This window comes from Drosophila albomicans, chromosome 3 (genome assembly GCF_009650485.2).
Source record: "Drosophila albomicans strain 15112-1751.03 chromosome 3, ASM965048v2, whole genome shotgun sequence".
NCBI lineage: Eukaryota > Metazoa > Arthropoda > Insecta > Diptera > Drosophilidae > Drosophila > Drosophila albomicans.
The window spans coordinates 54,695,453-54,713,791 of record NC_047629.2 but is presented as its reverse complement, the minus strand read 5'-3'; the positions used below and the strand labels follow the sequence as shown (position 1 = coordinate 54,713,791).

At 37.8% G+C, this 18,339-nt stretch overlaps 5 protein-coding genes across 5 annotated transcripts; all 5 read left to right on the top strand.

Annotated features, from left to right (window-relative positions):
• The first annotated feature begins 337 nt into the window (after positions 1–337).
• On the top strand, positions 338–2,100 carry LOC117571593 (uncharacterized). The gene has a single exon (XM_034253809.2). The coding sequence runs from the start codon at positions 394–396 to the stop codon at positions 2,098–2,100; it is 1,707 nt and encodes a 568-aa protein (XP_034109700.2). The 5' UTR covers positions 338–393.
• A 989-nt stretch (positions 2,101–3,089) lies between these two features.
• On the top strand, positions 3,090–4,286 carry LOC117571600 (uncharacterized). Its single transcript, XM_034253816.2, has one exon. It carries the CDS (start codon positions 3,300–3,302, stop codon positions 4,284–4,286), a length of 987 nt encoding a protein of 328 aa, XP_034109707.2. The 5' UTR covers positions 3,090–3,299.
• Positions 4,287–5,334: 1,048 nt separating this feature from the next.
• On the top strand, positions 5,335–7,354 carry LOC117571607 (uncharacterized). Its single transcript, XM_034253824.2, has 3 exons — positions 5,335–6,094; positions 6,179–6,321; positions 7,298–7,354. Exons 1-3 carry the CDS (start codon positions 5,335–5,337, stop codon positions 7,352–7,354), a joined length of 960 nt encoding a protein of 319 aa, XP_034109715.1.
• A 398-nt stretch (positions 7,355–7,752) lies between these two features.
• LOC117571609 (uncharacterized) lies at positions 7,753–8,517 on the top strand. The gene has a single exon (XM_034253826.1). It carries the CDS (start codon positions 7,753–7,755, stop codon positions 8,515–8,517), a length of 765 nt encoding a protein of 254 aa, XP_034109717.1.
• A 1,015-nt stretch (positions 8,518–9,532) lies between these two features.
• LOC117571636 (uncharacterized) lies at positions 9,533–10,654 on the top strand. Its single transcript, XM_034253861.1, has one exon. The coding sequence runs from the start codon at positions 9,533–9,535 to the stop codon at positions 10,652–10,654; it is 1,122 nt and encodes a 373-aa protein (XP_034109752.1).
• The last annotated feature ends 7,685 nt before the right edge of the window (positions 10,655–18,339 follow it).

Below are 18,339 nucleotides of genomic sequence, written 5' to 3'. Positions count from 1 at the left end.
AATATTAGGTTTTAAATTGCTTTTAAATTTAAACGTTCATTCTTTTTTTTTATGTAACTGTTTCGTTAATGCAATTATCTGATAAAAATCGCCTATAGGCTGTGTTGTGGTAATATGTTATTATTATGTTTCTAAAGGTGTAATTTAGCACTTTGCCAGTTAAGGTTGGAAAATAATATTTGATTATCTGATGATGAATGATTAAGCCTAGCTGAGATAATATTTATATAACACTTTTCCTTAGCCATGAAATTATATATAAGGCCGAACACAAAACTTAATTGCCATAAATGGAATTCTAACAGTGTTCTTTAAGTTTGCTTCGTGGATAGTCGATTTTTAACGATACGGTTACTTATTATTGCAAATAATTATTTCTTCGTCTTCAACAGTATGCAGTTAAAAATTCTGTTACTTTTCTTATATGGATTGCATAGTACTCAAAATTCCAAGATGACACCAGAAATAACAAAAATATTGATGGAACTTAATGCAAAATATGCAACGGAACTTAACGTATTCATCAACTTTCAGGAATATTATATGGATTTCCAATTACTAATATCTCCAGCAATTCAACTTCAGACGACAACTAAGAAGTTTCGAAGATTTCGTTTGCATGATAACTTTTCCCATAACGCTTTAATTATTATTGCTATAAGAGTTCCACCTCTTGATCCAGAAGTGGCTTATCATTTGCCATATCTTTTGAAGGAACTACATGAACTTCATATAGTATTTATTACAGACCAAGATCCTCAAAGTTGGCAGCAGGATCTCTTTAGATATTGTTTTCAAGAAGGCTTTATCAACACTTTGCTAATCCATCAAAGCAATCGGGATGTGTTTTTTTATAGTTACATTCCCTATCCAGAAATGCATATCCAAAAATTATCCAAGCTAGAAGAATACTTCACCAGATGGCAGCTTCTTTGCAATTTTCACCATTATCCTGTTCGAACGATTGCCAACACAAATGAGCCACGCAAGATTCAATATGTGAATCGTAAAGGTCAACTCGTTCATGCTGGATATATTTATAATATATTTCTGGAATTTACCAGGCGCCACAACGCAACTCTAACGCTTTTGCCTGAAATAGAAAATGATGGTGCTTTTCCTATTGCAATGGCAATGCTAAACAATAAGGAATTTGATTTTGTTTGCTACCCCACGGAACTTACATGGAACTTACCAAGTACATCGCCGCTTTATTTGCTAAAAGATTACATTATTCTACCTCATTCCCGTCCCATTGCCAGCTATTTATACTTTAGAAAGCCTTTCGCCTGGACTGTGTGGTTAGCAGTGGTTGCCACTGTGGCTTATGGAATGATTATGCTTTATGCCTGCTGTGGATCTGCCAGGTCTGAGATTGGTTTATACTTGCTAAACAGCTTGTGTCACGTATTATACATTTCACAATCGCGAATTTCTGTCTTGAATTGGCAACAGTTGACGATTCACATCATTATGATTCTTACTGGATTTATATTAACTAACTCGTATTTGGCGATGTTGTCGAGCATGCTCACATCTGGATTATTTGAGCCACAACTAAATACATTGGAAGACTTGAAACATTCTCCTTATCCTTTGCTCATAGATGACTACTATATAGATTATCTAAAGGAAGCTGTGTCCCTGCCAGCAGAAGTAAAAAATCGAATGTGCCTCGACACAGTAGATGGCCTTAATAAAGCTCGGATTGGATTGAATTCTAGCTTCATGTATGTTGCCTACGAAGATCGAATGGAAGGAATTTTGTACCAACAACACTTACTGAAAGTGCCCCGTTTTAAGAAAATACCAGAGAGTCTTATGACCGGACTTATGGCATTTCCAGTGGCACCATCCTTACCTTACCTCAGCATGTTGAATGTCTATTTGAGACGTATCTTTGAGTGTGGCATTTTCGCAAAGATGATGAGTGATTCCTGGATGAATGCGATCGAAAGCGGAATATACAAGCTGATGAGAAGTGAAGGAGTTGAACAAAAACCTTACGATTTGGAATTCTTTTACTATGCATTCGCTCTTTGGGCTATTGGCTTAACATTGGCTGGACTCGCATTTATTTTTGAAATGTTCATAAAATGAGTTAAATAAAATGTACTTTATTCATGTATTACTTCAAACTGCGTGTTACTTGTCTTTTTTTTCAATAATTATTGTTAAAATATAATATTTAGTTAAGAATTAATAAAATTATAACGTCTCTCCTCTTCGCTTATTAACATAGAATAAAAATGTGGTTGCAGTAAATATAATTTGCAAGGAGCAGACTGAAATATAATATATTCTTACCTAAGTGCCTATTATCATAGTTGTAGTGTTTAAGGGGTCATTTAGTAAGATAATTTGACTACCTCAATCTATGTACTACGATGTATATAATCATGCGTAATTACTCTTGGATCTGATAAGATACAAAAGTCTAGAACAAAACTCAATCGCTTGAGCTATAGGAGAAATAGTGTTCTTTGAGCTTGCTTCGTGGATAGTTGACTTTCCCTGTTTCGGATTCGTTAACTTATTATTCATTCCTCAGTATGCGGTTAAAAATTCTGATAATAAATCTACTTTTATTATGTGGATGGTGCACAATAAGTTCAGAGCAGATATCTGGATTATCGAAAACATTGCTGCAACTTAACGCTAAATATAAAACAAATCTTAATGTGTTCATTAACTCTGAGGATTTTAATTTGGATTACCAACTACTAAAGACTCCAGCAATTCAACTTCACATGACAATTAAGAATTTTCACAAATTTCGCTTATTCGGAAACTTTTCCCATAACGCTTTGTTAATTATTTTCATACGAATTCCACCACTTGATCCAGCGGTGGCTTTTCATTTACCATATCTTCTTAAGGAACTACATGAACTTAATATATTATTCATTACGGAGGAGGATCCCACCGTCTGGCAGGAGGATCTTTATAGATTTTGTTTTCAAGAAGGCTTCATCAATACTCTTTTGATTCATAAAGTTAATCAAACTCAACTACTTTACAGCTACCATCCGTATCCACAAATTAAAACCATTGAACTACCTCAACTAGAAGACTATTTCAATAGATGACAACACATACAAAACTTTCATAATTTTACAATACGGACTCTACAGGATATTGTGGAACCTCGCTTATTACAATATGTGAATCGTAAGGGTCAAATCATATATGCTGGATATCTTCTGAATGCCCTCAAAGAGTTCGTAAGACGTTATAATGCAACATTGCAATTTTTACCCAAGCTGCCAGAGGATAAAGCATTTCAAAAGGCATTTGCAATGATACAACACAAACAAGTGGACGTAGTTTGTTATATTACCGAGATACCGTGGCAACTGCCCAGCACAGCTCCTCTCTATCTGCTTCGCAGCTACATTGCCGTGCCACATTCGCGACCCATTGCCAGTTATTTGTACTTTGGACGACCTTTCACCTGGAATTTGTGGCTCGCCGTGGTTGCTACTGTGGTTTATGGTATGATTATGCTTTATGCAAGTTGTGGGTCTGCCAGATCGGAATTCGGACTTCACTTACTTAGTAGCTTGTGTCACATTTTATTTATTTCACAACCACAACAGAATATCTGCCATTGGCAACAGTTTGCAATACACTTTATCATGATTCTCAGTGGATTTATACTGACTAACTTGTATCTGGCGATGTTGTCAAGCATGCTAACTTTGGGTTTATTTGAGCCACAATTTAATACTCTTCAAGATCTGAAACATTCTTCATATCCATTGATGGTCGATGACTATTATATAGACTATCTAAAACATGCCGTTTCTCTACCAGCAGAAGTCAAAGATCAGATGCTCATCGAAACCAAGGAAAACTTATTCATCGCGCGCACTGGTTTGAACACTAGTTATATGTACTTTAGCTATGAGGATCGATTGGAGGCAATTCTATATCAGCAACACTTACTGAAAGTGCCTCGATTTAGGGTCATACCAGAAAGCTTTATGGACGGACTCATGGCACTTCCAACAGCCCCATCTTTGCCATATCTGAGCCTTCTTAATGCATTCTTAAGGCGAATATTTGAGTGCGGAGTTTTGAACAAGATGAAGAGTGATGCCTGGATGGATGCAATCGATAGTGGAATATTCAGATTGATGAGAAACGAGGGAACGGAACGATACGATTTGGATTTCTATTTCTTTGTCTTTGTGCTCTGGGCTGTAGGTTTGACTTTGGCTGGACTTTGTTTTCTTATGGAGTTGTTGAGATGGCACATCAATGCTATTCTCTTTTCCACATAAATATATGCATAGTTTATAAAATATAAGAGTATATTAATGTTTTATAATAAAAATCATAACTATGCCTTTTTAAGCTTCACCTATAAAACTATGACATTATTTTATAAGTATTATAAATGCAAAAACTATTTAAAAAAGAGACCAACTTTAGTAAATATTTATAATTTTTGCATAAATTAAATTATTTGTTTATTACGAAATTACGAATGTTTTTAACTTTGTCATTTCTTATAAATGGATTTTTCGTATTGAATTCTTTTAGTTCTGAAGTCCGACTAAAGTGGAGAAATACATCACTTAACTACTGCACTTCGACCTTTGGAAGCAATTCTTACTTCTCATGCGATTTAATTGCACTGATAAATTATATTGTCTGCGGAAAGTAATGTTCATAGTTACTATTTAGCTAGAATGAGGGTGAACCTCAGTTATTATCATGCGGCCGTGCTTAACTCTTCTTCTGTTGAGTAGTCTCTCGACTATTTTCACCGTGCGGACAATTTCGATATCTGGTGTAACACAAATACTGCTGCAACTTAACGCAGCTTTTAACACAAATCTCAATATATTTATTAACTTTAAGGAAACTAGGGAAGATGTCTTTAACTTAGCATCACTAGAAACACCCTCGATACAAACAGAGATGTCGTTAAATTCTTTTCAATATTTTCGGGTACTTGGATGCTACACTCGAAAAACGCAAGTCATTGTATCTATAAAGGAACCAAAACTTGACTCGGAACTATTACACTTCTTACCTCATCTTTTAAAGGAACTACATGAACTGCACATACTTTTTATTACGGAACAGGATCCTACCACTTGGCAGCGAGATCTTTTTATTTACTGCTTTGGAGAAGGATTTGTCAACGCCCTTCTCATTTATAATCAAAATGGAACTATATCTCTTCATAGCTACAATCCATATCCAGTAATTCGAGAGCAGAACATATCGCAGATAGAGGAGTATTTAAATCGATGGACATTACTTCAAAATTTTCAACATTTTCAAATTCGAACAGTTTCCCTAACGGTTCCCCCTCGAATGATGAACTATGTCAACCGGAAAGGAGAACACGTTCATGCTGGTTATATGTATGCCGTTATGTTGGAGTTCATAAGGCGTCACAATGGCACATTGAAGATCTTGACTCAAACAGATAAATTGGGTATTGTTCACGTCGCTGAGGTCATGATTGCAGCAAAACAAATTGATTTCGCCTGCTATCCCAAGGAGCCCAAGTGGAATTTGTCGGGCACGGCGCCGTTGTTTCTTCTGAAAGACTATATTGCAGTGCCACATGCTCAACCCATTGCCAGCTATTGGTACTTTGCTCAGCCCTTCACCTGGACAACTTGGCTGGCTGTGATAGCCTCGGTTATATACGGCATGTTAATGCTCTTCGGATCGCACAGATCGGAGTTTGGACTACACTTCCTCAGCAGTTGGTGTCATCTATTGTATCTACCTCATCCACGAAGTACGATCAGAAATTGGCAGCAGTGTGTGATACAAATCATTCTGATTCTCAGTGGATTTATATTAACCAACACGTATCTGACGATGTTGTCGAGCATGCTAACATCTGGATTATTTGAGCCCCAGGTTAACACTTTGCAAGAGTTGCTGCATACTCCTTATCGCTTGATAACATCCGCCTACTATGTACAATACTTTAAAAATGCATCTTCGGTTCCAGATGAACTAGTAGACAATGCTTATATTGCTTCTACAGAAGAGATTGACAGAGTTCGAGCTGGGCTGAATACTAGCTTCCTGTACATTGCTTATGGGGACCGCATGGATTGTCTTTTGTATCAACAACTCTTGTTGAAAGCACCTCGATTTAAGAAACTATCATTGGGATCAGAAGCTTTTTTTTCATTTCCAGTTGCCTCATCTTTGCCATATCTAAACATGTTGAATACCTATTTGCAACGCATCTATGACAGTGGAATTTTTATGAAGATGATGCGTGATTCCTCGAGAGATACAATTGATAGTGGAATACACAAGTTATTTAGAGATGATGGAGTTCAACATAAACCATTCGATTTGCAATTTTATATTTTTGTTTTTGCACTCTGGGCTTTTGGCTTGGCATTGGCAAGTCTATGTTTTATGATAGAATCCTGCAGCTGGCCACGGATTAAGAATTACTTTTATATAAACATCTAAAATGTTAATTGATGTAATGTTAATCACCATGACTTTGAGTTCAGTTAATAAACGATTAAATTTTCATTGACTGCATTTAAAGTTTTTTAAAATTAATTTTAGTGTTCTGACTATTTACCGATTGCAATAGGTATTTTTCTTAAAAAACTATAAGGTCAAATAAATCTGATCGCTTTTATTTTCTTCAACTCATGTGTTTAAATTGCTTGGCAAATAACAAGTCATTTGTGAAACTTTTTTTCGGTCTTAGACAATTCGCTTTTAGATCAATGATTAAATTTTGAACTGTCAATTAGTTCTTATTTTTAGTATGAGCTTTAAATTCATATTCAAGTAATCTCAGTCATTACCATGCAGCCTTGGCTAATAGTTCTTCTGTTGAGTAGTTTTTCTACTACTTCGATTTCTGGTGTAACACAAATAGTGCAGCAACTTAATGTTGCATTCAACACAAAGCTGAACATTTTTATTAACTTCAAGGATGCTTCGAAGGACAACTTGGATTTACCTTTAATAGAAACACCATCGATTCATCTAGAGCTATCATTGAAGTCTTTTAGCTATTTTCAAGTCCTCGGAATCTTCACTCGGGAAACTTTAATCGTTGTGAATATAAAAGAGACGCCAATCGATACAACAGTATCTCATTTCTTGCCTCACCTTTTAAAGGATTTACATGAACTAAACATTGTTTTTATAACTCAAAAGAATCCCATCGTATGGCAAAAGGAATTATTTATTTACTGCTTTGAAGAAGGCTTTGTCAACACTTTACTCATCCATCATAACAATGGAAACTCGTCACTTTATAGTTACTATCCTTATCCAACAGTTCGAGAGTACAAATTACGACATATCAACGAGTTTATTAACAGATGGCGATTACTAGAAAATTTTCAACACTTCGAGATTCGAACAACATCTTCTATAATTGAACCACGTATGATTCACTACACAAATCGTAAGGGAGAACACGTTCACGCTGGATATATGTATAACCTAATGCTGGAATTTATTAGACGACATAATGGTACATTGAAGATATTGACGAAGAAATTCCACATTGGAATTTCCCATATCGGTGAGGTGATGTTACCAAGGAAAGAAATTGACTTCGCCTGCTATCCCAAGGAGCCCAATTGGAAAGTTCCAAGCACAGTAGCACTCTATATTTTGAAGAGTAAGATTGCAGTTCCCTATGCTCAACCCATTGCCAGATATTTATACATAGCTGAACCATTCACCAGGACAACTTGGCTGGCTTTGATAGTCACTGTAATATACGGTATGGTAATGCTCTATGGAACTCATAGATCGGAATTTGGAGTTCACTTGCTCAGCAGCTGGTGTAATTTATTGTATTTGCCTCAGCCACGAATCCCAGTGCAAAATTCGCAACAGTCTGTTATCCATTTTATACTGATTCTCAGTGGATTTATACTGACAAATTTGTATGCATCAGTTTTAAAGAGCATGCTCACATCGGGTTTATTTGAACCCCAATTTAATTCTCTGGACGATTTGCAACATTCTTCATATCAGCTAATGACAACCCAGTACTATGCTAATTTTTATAAAGATCTCAAACTGATTCCAGATGTATTGAATGAAAAAGTTTATATTACTTCTTCCAAAGAATTGAATGCACATCGGCTCAAGTTGAATACGAGTTTCATGTACATTGCTTATCACGACCGCATGGATTGTCTTTTATACCAACAGCACTTGCTGAAGGTGCCTCGATTCAAGGTGATCAGAGAGAGCATAATGGATGGATTAATGTCATTTCCAGTGGCTCCATCTTTGCCATATTTACATATGTTGAATGGATACTTACAACGCACCTTTGAGTGTGGAATTTATCATAAGATGCTGAGCGATTCATGGAGGGATTCAATAGAAAGTGGCATATGCCAATTGCTTAGAAATGAAAGCATGGAGTATCAACCCTATGATTTGCAATTCTTTTTATTGGCTTTTGCACTCTGGATTATTGGCTTGACTTTGGCGAGTTTGTGTTTTCTGCTAGAATTGCTAATCACAAAAATCTAAGTTAAACACACGATAAACAACGGATATATTTTTATATATTATTCAACAAGCAACATTTATGTAATTTTCGTGTTAGTAAATAAAATTATTATAACCAATATACTACAAAATTTATAGAAATGGAATCAAGAAGTTTCTTCAGTAAATTTATTCTGTAAATTGTTTTTCCAGAAAATTTTTCGAGTCCGTGTAGTTGCTATAAATCCAAGTTGTCGGTTATAATTTACTTCTTTGAATGAAGTCAATGCATTCTGACTATTAGATTTTATTTTTATACAGTATTTCCTCCATTTCATGTGATTTAATTGGAGAGAAAAACCACAAGTCACTTGTAATTAAATGTTAATATACTATTTAGTTTTAGGGTGGTACTCAAATTAGAGTTTCATGGTTCTCAGTCATTGCCATGAAGTCGTTGATTGAGGTGCTAATACTATTCCTGTTGAGTAGCCTATGCAAAGGCTATTCAAAGCCAATGTCTGGAGTAACACAATCATTGATTCAACTTAACACAGCATTAAATACAAGTCTTAACATTTTTCTTAACTTCAAGGATGTGTCGAAAGAAAAATTGGATTTTAAACTACTTAAAACTTCATCAATTCAACTTGAGCTTTCAATGAAGTCGTTTAACAATTTTCGTATAATCGGGAGCTTGACTCGGAACACAGTGATTATTGTGAATATAAAGGACCCACCACTCGACGCTGGAATATCTCATTTTTTACCTCGTCTTTTAAAAGATTTAAATGAACTTCACATAGTTTTCATTACGGAACTGGATCCCTCCACATGGCAGAGAGGGCTCTTCATTTACTGCTTTGAAGAGGGTTTTGTCAACGCCTTAATTATTTATAATCAGAATGGAACTACAACTCTTCATAGCTACAATCCATATCCGGAAATTCAAGAGCTGCAAATATCTCAGATGGAACAGTTCGTTGACCGGCAACAACTACTCCAAAATTTTCATCATTTCCAAATACGAACAGTATCCCTCAGAGTTGAACCACGTATGCTCTACTATACCAATCGGAAGGGACAACACATGCATGCTGGATATATGCATGCCGTTATGTTGGAGTTCATTAAACGTTACAATGGCACTCTAAACATCTTGAGATTTAAAGACCATTTGAGTATTGGGCACATTGCTGAGGAGATGCTTGCAACCAAGAGAATTGACTTCGTTTGTCATCCAAAGGAGCCCAAGTGGAATATTTCAGGCACTGTCCCACTCTATATCCTTAAGGACTACATTCTAGTGCCTCATGCTCAACCCATTGCTAGCTATTGGTACTTCGCCCAGCCATTCACAAGAGAAACTTGGCTGGCTCTGATTGCTATTGTAGCTTATGGAATAATAATGTTCTACGTCAGTTCAGGATCTGAGAGATCGGAATTTGGAGTTCATCTGCTAAGCAGTTGGTGTCATCTATTATTCCTTCCTCAACCTCGAGTTTCTTTCATCAATTGGCAACAGTCTGTAATACATTTCATTCTGATTCTGGGTGGGTTCGTGCTAACAAACATGTATATATCGGTGTTGAAAAGTATGCTTACATCGGGACTATTCGAACCTCAAGCCAACACTCTGGAAGACTTAATACATGCTCCATATCGCTTAATTACGGATAAATACTATGCCGTATACTTTAAGAACGCTACTTCAGTGCCTGATGAGGTTATAGATAACGCCTTTGTGGTTCCCACTGATGAACTTGACTTCAATCGTGCTAATCTGAACACAAGTTTCATGTACATTGTTTATGAAGACCGCATGGATGGACTTTTGTATCAGCAACACTTGTTGAAAGCACCTCGCTTCAAGAGAATGCCAGAGAGTATTATGGACGGACTAATGTCGATTCCAGTGGCTTCATCTTTGCCCTATCTCAACATGTTGAATATATATTTGAGTCGCATCTTTGAGTATGGTATATTCCATAAAATGAAGAATGATGCCTATATGAGTGCAATTGATAGTGGCTTATACAAACTGATGAGAAATGAGGATGACGGATTGATACCATATGATTTGAATTTCTATTTTTTTCCCATTGTGTTGTGGGGCATTGGATTAACATGCGCTGGACTGAGTTTCTTGCTGGAGTTGCTCAGGTGGCGCATGGCCTAATAATATGTATAAAAAATATATTGAAAATAAATTAAAGTATTCAAATAAATATGTGACGTCCTTAACAGGATCTCAAATTTAGCTTTGCTCTCTACATATCGGCAATCAAACTATATTTCCAATGTGCCAATAGCTTGGCTTATGACAGTTTGAAAATTTAGCTTTGCTCTCTACATCAAACTATATTTCCAATGTGCCAATAGCTTGGCTTATGACAGTTTGACGCAATACTTCATAATGGTGGCCTGTCATGTGGTAAAGAATTACAGTTGGACTAGTTGTTTGGCGCAGCATCGGCTCATTTCTGCTTTCACATGATAGACTCCGTTTAAGTGCCTCCTTCTTTGGCGCCACCCACAGCGCGTTGTCTGCTAAAGTCCATCCATTATGTTGCATAATAATGTGTACGAATATATATGAAATACAGTTCTCAAGCAATTTGACAGATGCTGTTTATAACAGACTGCTTAACACCTTTGAAGACTTGGAGAGCATAATTGACAGACCACAAGCTGAGATGGGTAGATCTCAAATCTTGTGCATCAACTTGTAGCCACAGATGGAAACGTGCCTTGTGCTTTTTCCCAAACAACTGTTTGATATATGCACAGAAAGAAAAAACGTGCTTCAATCACGAATAAAATCTTGAGTCAAGATTCTTTGTATGTCAAAATTAAACCATGATGGTTTATTCTTAAATAAAGATTGAAAATATTCAACAAATCTAGTTTGGCCAATCTTTAAATTCAAAATTATAATCTTGTGTTTTTAGAATAGAAAAATCTTAAAATTTAACCAATTTAACATTTTAAATCAAGATTTTTTTAATCTAGATTTATTTTTCTCAATATTACAATTCCTCAAAACGGTTTCGAGGACAGCATTAACTTTGCGTACTAATAAAGTTGCTGTGTAGTCCTATGCTTAAAAATCTAACGCAGATCCGCTATAATCAGCTCTTTTTTGCGGGCTCAGTCAAAATCTTCAATTTCTATGAAAAGCGACGTCTATGGTTGCGGCCTCCTGAGTCTGTTCTAGATAAAAGTAGGGGAACTCTAACGAGATGAAAAACTATTACTTGCTGGCTGCTGCGTGATCAGAAAAGAGAATAGAGGAGAGAGGGAGAATTTGATATTGATGCAATATGCTTTAATTATTTATTTCAATTCATTTATTACATTATTTATTTTTTTTTTTATTGTTGAAAACCTTGTGTTTGCAAAACGAAATTAATCAATGCAACAGGTTTGCTGCTTTGGTATTTGCAATTAAATCCAAGCTCATTCGTAGTCCTCCCATTGCCCTCTTAATCTGGAATTTGGCCTAGCGAAACTGCGGCCAACAATTGCAAATGCCTCATTTGCATGGCCGCCGGGCGCACTTGTCGTCTTGGCTCAAAGTGAACTAGAGAGAGAGGGAGAGAGGGAGAAGGCTGGCGATCAGCCAACTGCCAACTGGCAATTGCCTATTGCCTATTGCCAAATTGCCAAGCGTCTGAAGGTGTCTTCCATTATTGGCAAACATTAATTATTTGCTCGCGCGCTGTTTTCCACTGTGGCACACTCAAATGCTGTTGTTGTTGTTGTTGTTGTTATTGTTGTTTTTGTGAAAGGCTCGGGCAAGTAGTTCAAATGTTTATTTTTTGGTGTATCTTTGATTGCAGACTGGCTGCACAGATAGACCACAAAATTTGCGCAATGAATGTGCCCAGGCTCGGTCAGGCTCGAGCTCAACTCAAACTCTAGCTCAACTCTCGTCTCTCTTCGAGCCTTTTGACTATTTATTTTTTGGCCAAAATTGCACATTTTCCCATGCTGCCGTTGTCGTTGCAGTCGGCTGTTGCAGTTGTTGTTGCTATTGCTGTTGTCGTTACGGCGTCGCGTCTAATCAAGGAGCGGAGTCGTTGGCTGCAGCTGCCTCTGCCACAGCAACAGCCACAACCACAGCAACAACCACAGCAACAACCACAGCCACAGTTTTTCGGCCTCCATCCTCTGCTGTCAGTCCGCTGGCAGTGTGTGTTAGCCTGGCCAGGCCGTGCCGGGGCCGCCCGCTGCCATTTAGACCCCGAGGCAGCCAAAACGATGAATATTGATTTAATTGAAAGTCATTGAGCCGCACGTACCGCACATAGATCGAGCGGCCCAAAGACGCTATACGAATATACATAAGTCTCAAAGTCTCATAGACACATGCGCATTTTTCCCATTTGGCGTGGCTCCAAACTCCAAAGGCGACGCTTCAACTGCAACTCCAACGCCAATCGTTGCCCTCCCACATGCCACCAACATCATCGCAGCACACACAACGCCCCAACAGTTGTTGTTGTTGTTGTTGTTGTTAGTGTTGATGTTGTGTTTGTTATTGTTGTTGCTGTTGGCACATTGACACAGTTTCTATGCAGCGGCAGATGTGCCTCATTCCCTCCTGCTGCCCTGACAACCCCGCACAGCAACGCCCCATGTCCCATGCTCCATGCCTCATGCCCCGCTCCGCCTCTCTTGTTATTGCCACCACGTTGGAATTTTGTCGACTTGTTTTTCTTTTAGTTTGGCGACGCTGCTGCCAAATGTCAAGAGGTTAATACGTGAATTAACAGCAAATTTCTTTGACTTGTGTATGCTTGCATGCCACTCGCCTCTCCCCCCGTCTCATTTTGCCTCATGTTGCGGCTGCTGCTGCTCTTCGTGCAGCTGCTGGCGCTTTCATTGGAATGCGGGCGTTGCTCACTTCATCATGTTGTTGTTTTTGTATCTTTTCGTTTTTCTTTTTAGGAGAGAAGCTGGAAATGCATTAGAGGCAGACGGTACCGTAACCAGCATGTGGCCTATGAACGATGTTTAGAGAGGGATTTGCCTATATATTTTTAAAGATATTACATTAACATTTCTGATGCTTTTACTAAGTCCAAATAGCAGCCGCTAATAAATCAAATGGAATTTCACTTAATCGAATAGTTGGCATTGCTAACAAGCTACAAATAAAACTCAAAGGTTTCGTTATATCAAATAATTAATGGATTCCAATTAAAAAACTGAAGAGTATTTCTACATTTAATTAAGTTGCTTAATTTATTGCTCTAGGGGAATTTCCCCCGTCTGTTATACATTGGCACAGAAATCGACTTTATCCATGTCCTGGCTATTAGGCAAGACAACAACCCCTTATCCTTGCTTATGCCAGCTGCAGCGCTGAAGCACCAGATGGCGCCACAAACTGTGCCGCGCAAATTCAAAAATAAAACTATAAATGTCAATTTTCAATTACGAATTCCATGCCGCACGCTTGATCGCCGCATAGTGGGTCGCTAGGCATATATCTAACCCACATAGATGACCAAAGTGCGATTAAACAATTACAAAAACACACACACACACACAGAGAGCGAAAATAGAGTCGTACGTCTATGCAAATTTTTTTTACTGCTGCCCAGCTCGAGTTCTCTTGTGCCGGCAAGTGCATAATTTTTATTAAATATTTTTCTGTAGTTGTTGTAGTTTATTTATGTGGCGCTTGGTCCAGCAACCAACTGTGGCAGACAGACAAACAGACAGACAGAGAGACAGAGAGACAGAGAGACAGACCGACCACGCCAAATGTGACAATCTTGAGGAGATCAAAAAGCGCAAAGCCTACGGAGCAACAGCGGCTACCCACTGGCTGCCCAGTTGGGGAACTGAAACTGAAACTGGAACTGGCACTAAGTACGACAACGAGTACTTGTAATACTGGTACTGTCTGGGGGCTGGCTGTGACTGTGAGTCTGTCTCTGGGTCTCTGTTTGTCTGGCGATAGCGCAAAAATTCAATTCAATTCATTAACAGCGCACAGCAAGCGATTAAATCGCACCACATCTATATTTATATTGCACATACATATATTTACATATATTATTACTATTTTTTTCATTTTTATTTTCATTTTGTTCTCTCAATAATTATTTGTAGTTTTGCGGTTAATGGAGCAGCAAAGTTTCGTATACGCCACATGGGCCGGCTTCGACCAGCATATAATCTGCTGACAATTTATTGGCGTTTTCATGTAAATTATGTTATTTCAATAAAAATGCATTTTTCTTTTATTGCCACACTTTAGACTTTATCTTTATCTTGTGTGTGAAAAGTGGTTCAATCGCGATAACTTCATCTCAGCTACAAAAACTGCAACTGCCACCGCAAATGCCACGGCAACAATAAAAGCTGCGCTCTTTGATCGATTTTTGCATTTTAATTGAAACTTAATGGAATACTTTTCTTATCACGATTTGCGAATTTATGAAATGTTAATTACAAATCACGTTATTTAGATTTGTGCAAGTGCAGCTCGGTAATTTGAGTTGTTTTTCTGTTTCTCATATTTTTTTGAAAGTTGTCAAACTTTTTGAGTTATTGCCAGCCGATATTGTGCACTAATTGAACAGTTTCGTTTATGGGGATATTCGATCTATTCAACTGGCAGGTGCTCGCACTTGACTGCCAGGTATTACTTGGCTGAAATGTTGATTGCAATTACGATCACAGTTCAGATATTGCTGCTTAGCTTGTGAGTTATATCGCAAATAAAGCTGTACTCAAAGATTCGTGTCAAGCCTATGGATTGGCCACTTAGATAAGGCTTAATATAATCAGCTGAGATTGACACAAACTACATAAGTGCAGTTTAGATGTTAAACAAAGAGGAAAATACAAAAGTTACTAATGCATTTTCAAATTTACGATATTTATTTTAAATTGAAATGCTTTCAACTTGTGTTCCATTAAATGCAACAATTTTTATGACACAATCGAGGAAAATTTCCATCAGCACGATCGCTATAAACTTAATTCTATTGCTCGTATAAATGCCATCTGCTATTCTGAAAAACTACTCCACTTGACTAAATTAAATATCATAATTTCATTTTACAACATTTTAATGCACTTGCCTCAAATGAGAACATTTTATGGTTATATTTTTGTATAGTTTCTGTGTTTTTTTTTTTGTTCCATTCTATTTTATTAATGTGCCGCCTTCTGCGAAACAGCTGTGCCACTTGCTGCACTTTGAATTGTTGCATGTTTCTCCACATGTTGTTGTCGTTCTTCTAGTTGTTCTTGTTGTTGTTGTTGCTATGTCGCACTGCTTTGACGCCATTGTTGCAGCGACAGACAAAATGAATTTTCATATTTTCTTATTGCAAAAACAAAAAACAAAAACAAAAAAAGATGTTGTAATGCCGCCAGGCTGCGAGACGGAGACTTCATTTAATATACTACGCCCCCCTGAGGGCGGAAGAGGAAAGTGAAGGAGGAGGGGGAGATTACAGTGGGACAGTCGCAATTGCAGACCATGGCTAAAAGCAACGTCGTCGCATCCTTTTGGTCTGCATAAAAATCCTTTTTGTGTCTGCGGCGCGTCGCTTCTCGTTTTGGGCGTTAATATTAAAATGCATGTAAAAATGCAAACGTGGCAAGTGGGAGTTGCAAGTGCTTCAGGGAAAGAGGCGAGAACGAGAAAGAGAACGGGAACGGGAATGGGAATGGGAATGAGAATGTGAAGGAGGAGTGCGGTTGGAGAAGGAGTCAAAGTAGTTGCATATGGGAGCATTGCTTGGTTGGTTTGCTCGCGATGTTCGCTATAAGAAATTATGATACGTTTAATTACCAAGCAGGCGACTGACGTGCAGCACGTGACTTGCAGGCAGCAAGTAAATCCCAGCTCTCCTCCTCCTTCCCCTCCTCTGTTGGCCATGCTGCATTTCAGCTCGTTCATTAACAGCTGTCAGCTTTTGGCAGCACTTGCCTCACTCTCTCTTTCTCTTTCTCTCACTCGCTCGTGGTTCGTGGCATTCCCGACGCGCGTTTTACAATTTGCACCTTTTTAATTAACGTGATTGCAGCGGCACTCACACACACAAACACACAAACACACACACACATACACTCACAGAGAGACACTCAAAGTGTTGAATGTTGATCTATGCATTACGTGCTGAATGCATCTCTCGACATTCTCCACGTGGCAACGCAACGCAGCGCAAGGCAAGGCTTGGGTTTAGTTACCTGCCTCGCATGGAGTCGTCTCCATGTCTCAAGTGTGCACTTGCAACAGCCTCGCCTCACATCGCATCCCACCAAAATCCCACCTGAATCTACCGCAACTGGATTGGGGATTTTTGCCAGCTGCTAGCGCGTAGAATTGAAAGCCAGAGGAAGCTGGAGGCGTTTTGCCTTTGTCTTTTGCATAAAGCGAAAGTCGTCGCGGGTTTTTGGCGCTTTGGCGCGTCATCTTCCAGCTCAATGATGTCACACAATGTCACGTGCTGATTTGACAGCTGCTTCAGCAGGCAACCTCACCAAAGGACAGGACAGGAGCAGGAGGCAAAGCCAGCACTGCGTCGTCCTGTGTACTCAACATTTACGCACTTCAGCGCGTTTCGTGCACAAAGCCCACAGAATGAAATGTAGTTAGAGGACTGAGAAGGGGGCAGCGAGAAGGGGCATCTTGAAATGTCAACAGAGACTGACACAGCTTTAAACTTCTCCAATATGTATTTATCAAAATTCTAGAGTTTATTATGCGAGACACGAATGCACGATGCTTAATTCGTGATATGTGAATTATGCATAATAGAATAAGCTCAAAATTACATATGAAACTGTTTTAGATGATCGCAAAAGGTGAATCGTCGTAGTGCTCAAGGCTTCATGTTTTCAAAAACTTTTATTACGAGTATGCATGAAGGCTGAATTATAAATGTTCTGACAGAAATGGAAAATATCACACAAAGAGTGCTTTGATTGAAGTGTCTGAAAATTTATTACAAAAAAGTGAATAAAATAGAGCAAGAAACTGAAGCCAAAACAAATGTGAAGCTTATCTCTCTTTTAAATTACATATTTTGTTAATATTGCCATAAAAAAAATAGTAATTGAAATTACGTAGTAGTATTTTGATTATGAACTGAATTCAATATATAATAAAAATCAGTTCGAAAAAGAAATTCATTTTGAATCAGAAGTGTGGTATTAATTTTGAAATATACTATATTAATATACCGCATAAATACTAAAAATATACCAAAGGCTCTTGGCCTGTAGTACTGCATTCAAAATATTCCATAATGTGGAAAATATACCAGATTGTCAGTTTATTTCTTAATTAACTTGTACAATTTTTATCTGATCGCAACCAACTGAAGTCAAAACAATTATGAAGCTCAGCTACTTTTAACATAAATTATTTTGTTAATACTGTCTACATGACAGTAGTTATCGAAATTCGGTAGTAATAAGTATTTTGATTGCACTGTATTCCGTAGATAAAAATCAGTTTTTAAAAGTAATGAGCAGAATATTAATTTTATATACTAAAGTCAGCTGAAAATAAATATAATATAGAAGGACATTCTTATTTCAAATATTGTAATACTATTACAGTACAATTTTTTTAATCTATTGTGAAAACTTTTAGCACCGCAGGTCAAACGCTGTTGTATCTCTTTGGCAAACGCTGAAAAGCCGCGTCAATTTATTATTTATTCAATCTTAATTGACTGTCACTAGCTCAACGCCCGCAGTGTGAACCGAGTTGAGTTGAGCTGAGTTGAGTTGAGAGCTTAGGCCATATCGCCTGAGTTGTGGCAACTCTTAAGCGATATTCGTGCTTGAACCCTTGCGTGAACCCTTTCACACCTGAACGAAAAA

What these genes read in the sequence shown, in the direction of transcription:
- LOC117571593 (XM_034253809.2), top strand. Translation starts at nt 394, where the DNA reads ATGCAGTTAAAAATTCTGTTACTTTTCTTATATGGATTGCATAGTACT.
- LOC117571600 (XM_034253816.2), top strand. Translation starts at nt 3,300, where the DNA reads ATGATACAACACAAACAAGTGGACGTAGTTTGTTATATTACCGAGATA.
- LOC117571607 (XM_034253824.2), top strand. Translation starts at nt 5,335, where the DNA reads ATGAACTATGTCAACCGGAAAGGAGAACACGTTCATGCTGGTTATATG. An exon ending in TTATGGGGACCGCATGGATT is followed by an intron (nt 6,095 to 6,178) that starts GTCTTTTGTATC and finishes TTTCATTTCCAG; the next exon opens with TTGCCTCATCTTTGCCATAT. An exon ending in AGTTATTTAGAGATGATGGA is followed by an intron (nt 6,322 to 7,297) that starts GTTCAACATAAA and finishes CTTATCCAACAG; the next exon opens with TTCGAGAGTACAAATTACGA.
- LOC117571609 (XM_034253826.1), top strand. Translation starts at nt 7,753, where the DNA reads ATGGTAATGCTCTATGGAACTCATAGATCGGAATTTGGAGTTCACTTG.
- LOC117571636 (XM_034253861.1), top strand. Translation starts at nt 9,533, where the DNA reads ATGCTCTACTATACCAATCGGAAGGGACAACACATGCATGCTGGATAT.